This window comes from Penaeus japonicus, unplaced genomic scaffold (genome assembly GCF_977035675.1).
Source record: "Penaeus japonicus unplaced genomic scaffold, GWHDUDI00000001_assembly GWHDUDI00000025, whole genome shotgun sequence".
Lineage (NCBI taxonomy): Eukaryota > Metazoa > Arthropoda > Malacostraca > Decapoda > Penaeidae > Penaeus > Penaeus japonicus.
Genome location: NW_028234427.1, coordinates 4,760,023 through 4,772,522, shown reverse-complemented (window position 1 = coordinate 4,772,522; position 12,500 = coordinate 4,760,023). Strand labels below are relative to the sequence as shown.

The following is a 12,500-nucleotide window of genomic DNA, read 5'->3' as shown; positions in this document are numbered from 1 at the left end:
ACACACACACACACACACACACACACACACACACACACACACACAATATATATATATATATATATATATATATATATATATATATATATATATATATATATACATACATGAAATACAATAATAATGAAATACAATAAAAAAACGAATATACGGTGATAAATGGGAGAGATAGACAGGTTCATGATGAATAGAGGATAATCGACGGCAAGCAATCGAAGATAATCCCTGTGATAATCCTTTTCAGATTCCTGGACAAGCACGGGTCGGAGCTGCTCGACGGCACGACGCTTCTGGGTGGCACTCCTGTCCTGGGCGTTCAGTATTACTCCATGTGAGGATCCTAGGCTAGGGGGAAGGAGAGACACAAGCATGCACAAAAACATGCACAAAAACATGCACACACGCACGCGCACAGGCACACACACACACACACACACACACACACACACACACACACACACACACACACACACATACACACACATACACACACGGATTAATGTCACTGAATTTCGAAATTTGTCCTTTTTTCCCTCACAAAATGACTATCAAATCCCCACCCCTTTACCTCCCTAGGGACGAACTAGCCCACCTGGACGACGCGACCGTGGCGGCACTGCAGATCTTCTCCGAGGACCAGCACCCGTCGGCCTTCAAGAGTGGCAAGGCCTCGAGCAGCAAGGAAGGACTCAGCATATACGCCCTCCTCAGCAGGACCTCTTCGCCCATGGCCGCCTACACGCTCAGGTGAGAGAGAGAGAGAGAGAGTTGTGCCTCGCTCGGAGATCTTGGCTTTGTACGAGTATTTCTGGTACTATCTAGTATTTTTTGTACTAGTATTTTGTACTAGACATCTGGTGGTTTGTACCTGGAACGACCAGAAAAGTAATCTTGTTGCTTATTTTTTCAAGTACAGAACTACAGATAGTATTCTTCGATGATATGTATGTCTTTCCTTCGTACAAGTTTCTCATCTCCTATGCATATTTCAGCTACTATTTGCCGTAATAACCCTCTCAACCCTATGTTTATTTCTTCTCTTTCTAATTATAAAACCCTTTCTCCTATGTTTATTTCCTCTCTTTCTAATTATAAAACCCTTTCTCCTATGTATATTTCCTCTCCTTCTAATGTTAAAACCCTTTCTCCTATGTTTATTTCCTCTCTTTCTAATTATAAAACCCTTTCTCCTATGTTTATTTCCTCTCTTTCTAATTATAAAACCCTTTCTCCTATGTTTATTTCTTTTTCTAATTATAAAACCCTTTCTCCTATGTATATTTCCTCTCTTTCTAATTATAAAACCCTTTCTCCTATGTTTATTTCCTCTCTTTCTAATTATAAAACCCTTTCTCCTATGTTTATTTCCTCTCTTTCTAATTATAAAACCCTTTCTCCTATGTTTATTTCCTCTCTTTCTAATTATAAAACCCTTTCTCCTATGTTTATTTCCTCTCTTTCTAATTATAAAACCCTTTCTCCTATGTTTATTTCTTCTCCTTCGAATTATAAAACCCTTTCTCCTATGTTTATTTCCTCTCTTTCTAATTATAAAACCCTTTCTCCTATGTTTATTTCCTCTCTTTCTAATTATAAAACCCTTTCTCGTATGTATATTTCTTCTCCTTCGAATTATAAAACCCTTTCTCCTATGTTTATTTCCTCTCTTTCTAATTATAAAACCCTTTCTCCTATGTTTATTTCCTCTCTTTCTAATTATAAAACCCTTTCTCCTATGTTTATTTCCTCTCTTTCTAATTATATAACTTTTTTTGTTTATTTTTCTTTTAATTTTAAAAATCTTTCTCTTGTTTATTTCCTCTCTTTCTATTATAAAACCCTTTCTCCTATGTTTATTTCCGCTCTTTCTAATTATAAAACTTTCTCCTATGTTTATTTCCTCTCTTTTAATATTAAAAACCTTTTTTTGTTTATTTCTATCATTTAATTATAAAACCCTTTCTGTATGTTTATTTTCTCTCTCTCTTTCGAATTATAAAACCTTTCTCATATGTTTTTGCCTCTTGTCTAATTATAACACTTTTATATGTTTATTTCTCTCTTTTACTTTAAAACCCTTTCTCCTATGTTTATTTCCTCTACTTTCTAATTATAAAACACTTTCTCTATGTTTATTTCTCTCTTTTAATTAAAAACCTTTCTCCTATGTTATTTCTTCTTTCTAATTTAAAACCTTTCTCTATGTTTATTTCCTCTCTTTCTATTTAAAACCTTTCTCTATGTTTATTTCTCTTTCTAATTTAAAACCTTTCTCCTATGTTTATTTCCTCTTTCTAATTATTAAAACCTTTCTCCTATGTTTATTCCCTCTTTCTAATTATAAAACCTTTCTTCCTATGTTTATTTCTTCTTTTAATTATAAAAACCTTTCTCGTATGTTTATTTTTCTCCTTCGAATTAGTAAAAACCCTTTCTCCCTTATGTTTATATTCTCTCTTTATATTATATAAATAACCCCCTTTTCTCCTATGTTTATTTCCTCTCTTTCTAATTATAAAAACCCTTTCTCGTTATGTTTATTTCCTTCTCTTCTAATTATAAAAACCCCTTTCTCCTATGTTTTATTTCCTCTCTTTCGGAATTATAAAACCCTTTCTCCTATGTTTATTTCTCTCTTCCTTTTCTAATTATAAAACCCTTTCTCTATGTTTATTTCTTCTCTCTTTCTAATTATAAAACCCTTTCTCGCTGTATATTTTTCTCTTCGAATTTTAAACCTTTTCCTATGTTTATTTCCTCTCTTTTAATTATAAAACCTTTCTCTATGTTTATTCCTCTCTTTCTAATTATAAACCTTTCTCCTTGTTTTATTTCTTTTCTAATTATAAACCTTTTTTGTTTATTTTTCTTTTCTAATTATTAAAAAATTTTGATGTTTTATTTCCTCTCTTTCTAATTATAAAACCTTTCTCCCTATGTTTATTTCTTCTCCTTCGAATTATAAAACCTTTCTCCTAATGTTTATTCATCCTCTCTTTCTAATTATTACATAAACCTTTTCTATGTTTATTTCCTATCTTTCTAATTAGAAAACCCTTTCTCGTATTGTATTATTTTTCTCCTTCGAATTATAAAACACTTTTCCTATGTGTATTTCCTCTATTCTAATTATAAACCTTCTCCTATGTTTATTTCCTTCTCTATCTAATAAATTACCCTTTTGTTTGTATATTTCTTTCCTTGAATTATAACCCCCTTTCTCCTATGTTTATTTCCTCTCCTAATTATAAAACCCTTTCTCCTATGTTTATTTCTTCTCTTTCTAATTATAAAACCCTTTCTCCTATGTTTATTTCCTCTCCTAATTATAAAACCCTTTCTCCTATGTTTATTTCTTCTCTTTCTAATTATAAAACCCTTTCTCCTATGTTTATTTTTCTCCTTCGAATTATAAAAACCTTTCTCCTTATGTTTATTTCTCTCTTTCTAATTATAAAACCTTTCTCCTATGTTTATTTCCTCTCTTTCTAATTATAAAACCCTTTCTCTCTATGTTTATTCTTCTCTTCGAATTTATAAAACCCTTTCTCCTATGTTTATTTCCTCTTCTAAATTATTAAAACCCTTTCTCCTGTGTTTATTTCTTCTTTCTAATTATAAAACCCTTTCTCCTATGTTTATTTCCTCTCTTTCTAATTATAAAAACCCTTTCTCCTATGTTTATTTCCGCTTCTCTTTCTAATTATAGCAATACCCTTTCTCCTATGTTTATTTCTCTCTTTTAATTATAAAACCCTTTCTCCTATAGTTTATTTCCTCTCTTTTTAATTATAAAACCCTTTATCCGATCTTTATTTCCTCTCTTTTTAATTATAAAACCCTTTCTCGTATGTTTATTTCTCTTTTTTAATTATAAAACCCTTTTCCTATGTTTATTTCCTCCTCTTCTAATTATAAAACCCTTTCTCCTATGTTTATTTCCTCTCTTTCTAATTATTAAAAACCCTTTCTCTATGTTTATTTTTCTCTTTCGAATTATAAAACCCTTTCTCCTATGTTTATTTCCTCTCTTTCTAATTATAAAACCCTTTCTCCTATGTTTATTTCCTCTCTTTCTAATTATAAAACCCTTTCTCCTATGTTTATTTCCTCTCTTTCTAATTATAAAACCCTTTCTCCTATGTATATCTCTTCTCCTCCTGATTATAAAACCCTTTCTCCTATGTATGTTTCCTCTCTTTCTAATTATAAAACCCTTTCTCCTATGTTTATTTCCTCTCTTTCTAATTATAAAACCCTTTCTCCTATGTATATCTCTTCTCCTCCTGATTATAAAACCCTTTCTCCTATGTTTATTTCTTCTCTTTCTAATTATAAAACCCTTTCTCCTATGTTTATTTCCTCTCCTAATTATAAAACCCTTTCTCCTATGTTTATTTCCTCTCTTTCTAATTATAAAACCCTTTCTCCTATGTATGTTTCAACTCCCTCTATTTCATACATGGCCCTCATCTCCTCCGTATATTCCAACTCCTTCTTCATGTACAAACCTCTCTCCCCCTAAACTTGATTCTTTCTCGTCCCTTCGTCAGGCGGGTGTTACTCCGCCCCGTGTTGGACACAGACGTGTTGGAGGCCCGCTACACTGCCGTGGAGTGGGGCGTGGACACAGCCAACATGGAGACTCTGAGACACCTCCAAGCCTGTCTTAAATCCATCACCAATGTGCCGGTAATTACAGGTATTTTATAGTATTAGCATTAGCGTTAGCAAATGTGATTGTGTGTTCTGTAAACGAGTCAGGACGTATCAAGACTTTTTAGGGAGAGTTTTGCCATACAGTCTGTGTGCGGCTATGAATTATAGATCATAATAGCATCTAATAGAACCCTTTGTCTTTTGTTAAACATACATTCCTCACTACACTAATAAGTTATTTGTCATTCTAACTTACCTTTAGCACCATTATTGTCTTGGTTCTGTTAGCACACCATGAACCGGCTTCAAAGAGGTCAGCTGAATGTGAGGGACTGGAGGACTTTATATAAAGTAAGTAGATTTAATTATCCTTCACCTTCAAAATGAAATAACAAATTATTATCTTAATAATTAATCATACTATTCTCGTGTACTTTCTACTGGGCGTTCTGTGTACCTACAGTCGCTGTTTAACGCCATACTGGTAGGCGAGATCTGCCAGGCTCAGGACCAAGACATTCCGATCTTCAAGGAGGTGGGAATCTCATTAATAGATGAATCTGTTCGTTTTCTATCGCCATCATTAAATGGTTTGGAAATTATATGAAATCGGGTTTTGGTTTACATATGTCAATTTTTTTTTCTTACTATTTTCCTTTTATTTATTTTTTCTCCTTCTCTTCTTTCTGTTCCCTCCCCCTTCTTTCTCTCCGTTCCTCTGACTCCTACTCCCTCTACTCCTCGTCCGATTCCTTCCCCCTCTTCCTTATTTCATCCTTCTCCACCTCCTCATCTTGTTCTTTATCATCGTCGTCATCCCCTTGTATCTCTTCTTCCTCCTTCTCCTCCTCAATTGTCACTTCAATTTTCTCTTCCTTGTTCTTGTCGTCCTCCTCTTTCTCCTACTCTTGCCTTCTCTATTTCCTCTCCTTTTTCACTTCTTTCTCCTTTTATTCTTTCCGTTCCACCCTCTTCTCTTTTCTTACTTTGCTCCCCTTTCTTCTCCTCCTCCACCCCCACCCCCTCACTCCTCCTCCCTCATTCTATCAATCCTTACCCCGTACGCAACACTTCATTCCTCACTTCCTCTTCCTCCTCTCTCCCTCCTCAACATCTCCTTCCTCTTCCTCCCCTCCCCTCCTCCCTAACACCTCATCCCCTCTTCCTCTCTCAAACACCACTTTCCACCTTCCTCATTTCCCCCGTCTCCCTCTCCCATCCCCTTCCTCATTTCCTCCTTCTCCCTCTCCTCTCTACTCCATTCCTCTCCTCTCCACTCCACTCCATTCCTCTTCCTATCCTTACCTCTTCTCTTTTCTCTCCTATCCTTACCTCTTCCCTTTCCTCTCCTATCCTTACCTCTTCCCTTTCCTCTCCTATCCTTACCTCTTCCCTTTTCTCTCCTATCCTTACCTCTTCCCTTTCCTCTCCTATCCTTACCTCTTCCCTTTTCTCTCCTCTCCTTACCTCTTCCCTTTTCTCTCCTTCCCTCCCCCTCTTCCCTTTTCTCTCCTTCCCTCCCCCTCTCCCCTCTACCCCTCTCCACCCTCCGAAGGTGAGCGAGGGCGTGACCGAGGGCCTGTACCACGCCACGTTCCTCATCCAGCGCATCATGGACATGGAGCAGTCAGAGAGGGAAGCCAGGTTCGTCGTGAAGCCGGGTGTGGATCCCGAACTCGATGACAGTGAGTGTGGGGGCTTTTTTTATTTTAGGAGTGTAGGCTTATGTGTCGGTGTGGGAGGGTGCGGGAGGGTGTGGGAGGGTGCGGGAGGGTGTAGGAGGATTGGCTGGAAGGTGTTGCGGTTTGTGGGTAGCGATCTAGAGACGGAGTGTGACAGAGGTTAGGGTGTGTCGGGAGAGTGTTTCTATGGCAGATTGTTTGGGGTGTGTGGGAGGGATTAGGAGGGTGTGAGAGGGTTTGGGGTGAGTGGGAGGGATTAGGAGGGTGTGAGAGGGTTTGGGAGTGAGTGGGAGGGATTAGGAGGGTGTGAGATGGTTTGGGTGTGTGGGAGGGTTTGGGTGTGAGAGGGTGCGGAAGGGTGTGAAAGGGTGGCTGGTGTGATGGACTGATATCGTAGTGAGTTTTGTGGATGGATAGGTAATTATAAGAACGGAGATGCAAAATTACTAGAATTCTTATAAGATTCGCTTCGTAAATAATCCTGGAAATAATTAGAAATTCTTACTCAACATTCCTTCCCGTATGATCCTTGAGATCCTAGAATCCTTCCTAGACATACTTCTCGAACATTCCTAAAGACTCTCTCTCCCTTCTTGACGTCGAGCAGAAAAGCGTCGATTCAGCGGGCTCGGCGAGGTGATGCGTCGAGTGGCCGAAGTCGAACTAGCCCACTTACCCCCGGAGGTCGAGTCTTGTTGCATCATCTACCTCCCCCACGTGGGCTACCTCCTAGCCTTTCCGCCCACGCCCGAGCTGGACCTCAGCTTCAACGCCCAGGGGTATGATCTGCCCGGACTCGAGTTCATGTTCCGGACCAACGACATGATTTTGTACAAGAGTGAAACGTGTCAAGGTACGTGGGTTGTTCTCTTATCCGTCTCTCTTGTTTTGTTTGTTTTTTCACTTTTTTTCTTTATTTTTGATATACAAAATCACGAATCCAAATAAATATAAATTACGAATTCAGCGTGTTATCTCGGGGAATTTGTTCACGTTCCGGACCAAGAATATGATCTTGTACAAGAGTGAAACATGTTCAGGAAAGTGGGTCGTTTGCTGCTCATCCGTCTTCATTTTTTTTCTTCGTCTCAATTGTCATATTTTTTTCTTCGTCTCAATTGTCATATTTTTTTCTTCGTCTCGATTGTCATATTTTTGTCTTCGTCTCAATTGTCATATTTTTTTCTTCGTCTCGATTGTCATATTTTGTTCTTCGTCTCAATTGTCATATTTTTTTCTTCGTCTCAATTGTCATATTTTTTTTCTTCGTCTCAATAGTCATATATTTTTTTTCTTCTCAATCGTCTTCTTTTTTCTTTTCCATCATCGTCCTTTTCCTTCTTCTTCTTCTCCTCATTCGCCTCGTTTTTTGTCTTCCTCTTTTCCCCTCTCTAAACATCACGACAAAATCCCGAATCCCAACACACAAGAATAACGACCCCCCCCCCCCTTCGCGTCCTCCCCTCGGACAGAGCTGGACCGCGAGCTCGGAGACATCCAGGTGGACATCGCCAATCACGAGACGAGGATCATGATGAGGCTGGTGGAGACGTTGCTGCTCCAGGCATCCACCTTCATCCACCTCGTTCAGCGCATCCTGATGCTGGACTGGTGAGGGATTTTTGTTGTTGTTGTTGTTGTATTCGTCCACTCTTTCTCTGTTTGTTTGTCTGTATGTCTCTGCCTGTCTGTCGCTGTATTGCAGACAAATATGGAGATATACATACGGATAGATAAATCCATATACCGATATACACCGCCGTCATACATCTTAATACACGGCGATGCTAATCTAATCTAATCTGATCAAATCTAATCTAATCTGAGCCTCACTTTCCTTCAAGCTTACTCTCCTTCTCCGTGGTTTCGCGAGAGTGTGGGTGGGTGCGACCCCAGCTGACGAAGGAACCCGTGCTGGAGGTGGAGGAGGCCCGCCACCCACTCTACGAACTCTGCACGCCCGCCTTCGTCGCCAACCCCATCAGGAGCGGCCGGCCCGATCCTTGCATCACTCTCATTACAGGCCCGAATGCCAGCGGGAAGACCGTGTATCTGAAGCAGGTTGGTGGTTCGAGTGTGTGTGTTTGTGCGTGTGGTTTGTGTGTATATATGTTTGTTTGTTTGTTTGTGTGTGTTTTGTGAGTATATATGTTTGTTTGTTTGTTTGTTTGTGTGTGTTTTGTGTGTATATATGTTTGTTTGTTTGTTTGTGTGTGTTTTGTGTGTATATATGTTTGTTTGTTTGTTTGTGTGTGTTTTGTGTGTATATATGTCTGTTTATTTGTGTGTGTGTATGTATGTGTATGTGTGTGTGTGTGTTTGTGTGTGTGTTTATGTGTGTGTGCGCGCGCGCGCGTGTGTATGTCCGAGAGAAGGATTATGACCATACAATAACATACAAAAAAGATCGAATACCAAAGTAAGAAGTAGAAAAACGACCACTTATTATGTCCAGATAATTTCCCCAACTTGTGATTGTGGTTTGGCATTGTCCGGTTCCGTGATGCACATATCATAGGTAACCTTGAGGTGCCATGAGTAATGAACATCAATAAAAATGACAGGAAAATGAGACCTTCTGGACATAGGGAAGGAAACACTTTTTTCACATGATAAGCAACATAAACATTTAGTACATTGTGTCATAACCATATGCCTAACATGTTGCACAATGCCTCATACTCTTATGGCCAACATGTTGCATAATGCCTCGTATCTTATGCCTAGCATGTTGCGCAATGCCTTGTATCCTTATACCTATGTTGCATAGTGCCATATATCATCTGCCTAACATATTGCACAATGCCTTCACCCTTATACCTAACATATACCTCATGCCCGCCTACCCAGTAGACAACCCAATGCCTCATACCCCTCATACCCTGCAGGTGGGCGTGGTGGCGGTGCTGGCTCAGGTCGGGTGTTGGGTGCCGGCCGCCCGCGCTCGACTCCGGCCCTTCGACGCCATCCTCGCCGTCACGCAGTCGACTCCCGCCGTCACGTCGTCCCTGTCCGCCTTCATGCTCGACCTGACGCGGGTACGACGAAGGGAGTTTTTGTTTTTGTTTTTTTTGTTTATTCATTTGTTTCTTTTGTTTTGTTTTCTGGAATAATGAAAGTTTTTTTTTTGTACACCGAAGGATTTTTTTTGTTTTGTTTTGTTTATTCATTTGTTTGTTTTGTTTTGTTTACTGGAATGATGAAAGTATACTTATTTTGTACAAACGCCCGAAGGGATTTTTTTTTGTCTTTTGTTCTTGATTATTAATTGTTTATTACATGTCATTGTTTGTTTATATCATTTGTTGTTTTTTTTGTTTTGTTTTCTGGAATGATGAAAGTTTTTTTTTTCTGGAATGATGAGTTTTTTTTTTTTTTTTTTTTTTTTACACCGAAGGATTTTTTTTGTTTTGTTTTGTTTATTCATTTGTTTGTTTTGTTTTGTTTACTGGAATGATGAAAGTTTTTTTTTGTACACCGAAGGATTTTTTTTGTTTTTGTTTTGTTTATTCATTTGTTTGTTTTGTTTTCTGGAATAATGAAACTTTTTTTTTTTTATTTTGTTGTTTTATTTAATATTTTTCTTCTTTCATTCTTTTTTTCTTTCCAAGACGTAATGAAATAAATGGGAATGGTTAAGTTCGTTGATTATTTTACCTTTTCAATTATTTATTACCTGATATATGTGTTTTCAATGAATGTAAATGATACAGCTTTAAGGATTTCAAACGAGACCACATTATTAACCCTCAAAGTCTTAGATCGTATGTTATGCGGAAGTAGGTGGTATATCTAAGTGAAAGATTAAGGGGTTTGCGATAGGTATTAAGTGTTATGTGGTACTGGTGTGTATCATGTGGTCATGAGTTAGTTCTTATACGTCATTGTATCCTTTCAGTGATTATCTTATAGTATTCTTTTGCCGTGAGCTGGTTTATAGCATGGAGTTTTGTTGGTGAATATTTTGTTGGTGAATAGTGTTATAGTATCCATAGTCTATAGTCCAGAGTTTTTTTTTTTTATGCCTTATTAGATTGTATCATGTCGATGAATATCTTTTGACACCCTATGGCTTTGAGTAACTTTGAATACCCTATCATGTTATCATGTTTACCACGTAAGATAGGGATATGGATGATTTATTTCAAGACCCTTTGCTAAGTATAAAATTGCGTCTCTTTTCTCCCTATACAGCCATTCTTTAAACAGATCAGCCTTCCATTTTCATCTATTACAATGACACCACTGTTAACACGACCCCTCCCCCCTCTGCATCTCGTATAATTTATATTAATTGATCTTTTACACTTTTTTTCTCTAATAAAACTGCCTCTGTTGACCCCCCCTCTCCGCCCCCCCCATAATCAGATGTGCAGCGCCCTGACCCGCGCCACCCGCCATTCCCTCGTCATTATCGATGAGTTCGGAGCCGCCACCTACGAGAACGACGGCGCAGCGCTCCTGACGGCGTGCCTCGACCACTGGGCCGAGCGCGCCGCCGTACGTCCCTCCAGCACCGCCTCATCGCCAGAGCCTGAGCCCGAAGAAGGACTCCAGGGACGCGAGGAAAGGGGGAGTGGGGATCCTCTAGGAGCGCCGCCTCACGTCTTCGTCTCGACGCACCTGTTGCAAGTTTACGACCATCTGGAGTATCCTGCAGACGTGAGATGCTTGGCGAGTATTATTACGCGGCTGGGGTGGGACGCCCCTCCCTTCTTGTTGTCCCGATTGCATCACGGAGAAGGGACATGTGAAAGTATACTCGAGAACCCAGATAAACACGCAACATCATTTCACTAAGAACACCACACTACAATTCAAGAGTTTACACTAACAAGACCTCAGTTTATGAATCTTCCCCTTTTTTTAGGTGCTGGAAGCCGTAGAAGAGAGCGGGTCTGTGGTGCCCTTATACCAGGTGGCGGAGGGACGAGCTCACAAGAGTTACGCGGCCGTGGTGGCTGCCCTCGCCGGGGTTCCTCAGCACGTTGTGGACAGGGCGAATCAGGTGAGAGAGGGAGAGAGGGAGAGAGGGAGAGAGGGAGAGAGGGAGAGAGGGAGAGAGGGAGTGAGGGAGAGATGGAGAGATGGAGAGATGGAGAGAGGGAAAGAGGGAAAGAGGGAGTGAGGGAGAGAGGGAAAGATGGAGAGATGGAGTGAGGGAGAGATGGAGAGAGGGAGTGAGGGAGAGAGGGAAAGAGGGAAAGAGGGAGTGAGGGAGAGAGGGAGAGAGGGAGAGAGGGAGAGAGGGAAAGATGGAGAGAGGGAGAGATGGAGAGAGGGAGAGAGGGAGTGAGGGAGAGAGGGAAAGAGGGAAAGAGGGAGTGAGGGAGAGATGGAAAGAGGGAGTGAGGGAGTGAGGGAGAGATGGAGAGAGGGAGAGATGGAGAGAAGGAATGAGGGAGAGAGGGAGAGAGGGAAAGAGGAAGATGGGGATGGGAGAAATGGAGTGAAGGAGAAAGGGAGATAGGGAGAAAGGAAGAGAGGAAGAAGAGAATAGTAGAGATGGAGACAGGAAGAGGGGAGTGGGAGAAATTGAGTGAGGGAGAGAGGAAAAGAGGAAGTGAGGAAGAGAAGAGTAGGAGAAAGGGAGAGATGGAGTGAAGAAGAGGAGAGTGGGAGAAATGGAGTAAGGGAGAGAGGAAGAGGAGAGTGGTAAAAATGGAGGGAGGGAGAGAGGCAGAGATGGAGAGAAGAAGAGGAGAGTGGGAGAGAGAGAGAGACGGAAAGAGGCAGAGAAGAGAGGGAGAGATTGATAGAGGGAGAGATGGAGAGAAGAAGAGAGTGGGAGAGAGGGAGAGATGGAGAGAGGAAGAGAAGAGAGGGAGAGAGGGAGAGATGGAGAGAGGAAGAGGAGAGAGGGAGAGACGAAGAGAAGAAAAGGAGAGTGGGAGAGATGGAGAGAAGAAGAGTAGAGTGGGGGAGAGGGAGAGGTGGAGAGAAGAAGAGGAGAGTGGGAGAGGAGAGTGGGAGGGATGGAGATGAGAAAAGTAGAGTGGGAGAGATGGAGAGAGAGAGAGAGATGGAGAGAAAGAGAGAACGAAGAGAGACAGCAACTCCCCAATAATCGCACCTATCCAAACGAGCAGGTCTGCGAGTGCGTCCGCGGCGGCCAGCTCCCTCCGCGCTGGTCGCTCCTCGACGACGACGAAGAAGAGA

At 40.5% G+C, this 12,500-nt stretch overlaps 1 protein-coding gene across 1 annotated transcript in view; it reads left to right on the top strand.

Annotated features, from left to right (window-relative positions):
* LOC122249682 (mutS protein homolog 5) overlaps positions 1-12,500 on the top strand; it is a 34,364-nt gene that overhangs the window by 20,141 nt on the left and 1,723 nt on the right. The window contains exons 10-21 of the mRNA XM_086551289.1: positions 245-331; positions 577-747; positions 4,554-4,692; positions 4,948-5,010; positions 5,123-5,194; positions 6,215-6,344; positions 6,949-7,194; positions 7,814-7,952; positions 8,186-8,402; positions 9,230-9,379; positions 11,212-11,349; positions 12,431-12,500. The exon at positions 12,431-12,500 is cut by the window's right edge and continues 280 nt beyond it. Coding sequence (XP_086407415.1) covers positions 245-331; positions 577-747; positions 4,554-4,692; positions 4,948-5,010; positions 5,123-5,194; positions 6,215-6,344; positions 6,949-7,194; positions 7,814-7,952; positions 8,186-8,402; positions 9,230-9,379; positions 11,212-11,349; positions 12,431-12,500 — 1,622 coding nt within the window. The remainder of the gene's footprint in view (positions 1-244; positions 332-576; positions 748-4,553; positions 4,693-4,947; positions 5,011-5,122; positions 5,195-6,214; positions 6,345-6,948; positions 7,195-7,813; positions 7,953-8,185; positions 8,403-9,229; positions 9,380-11,211; positions 11,350-12,430) is intronic.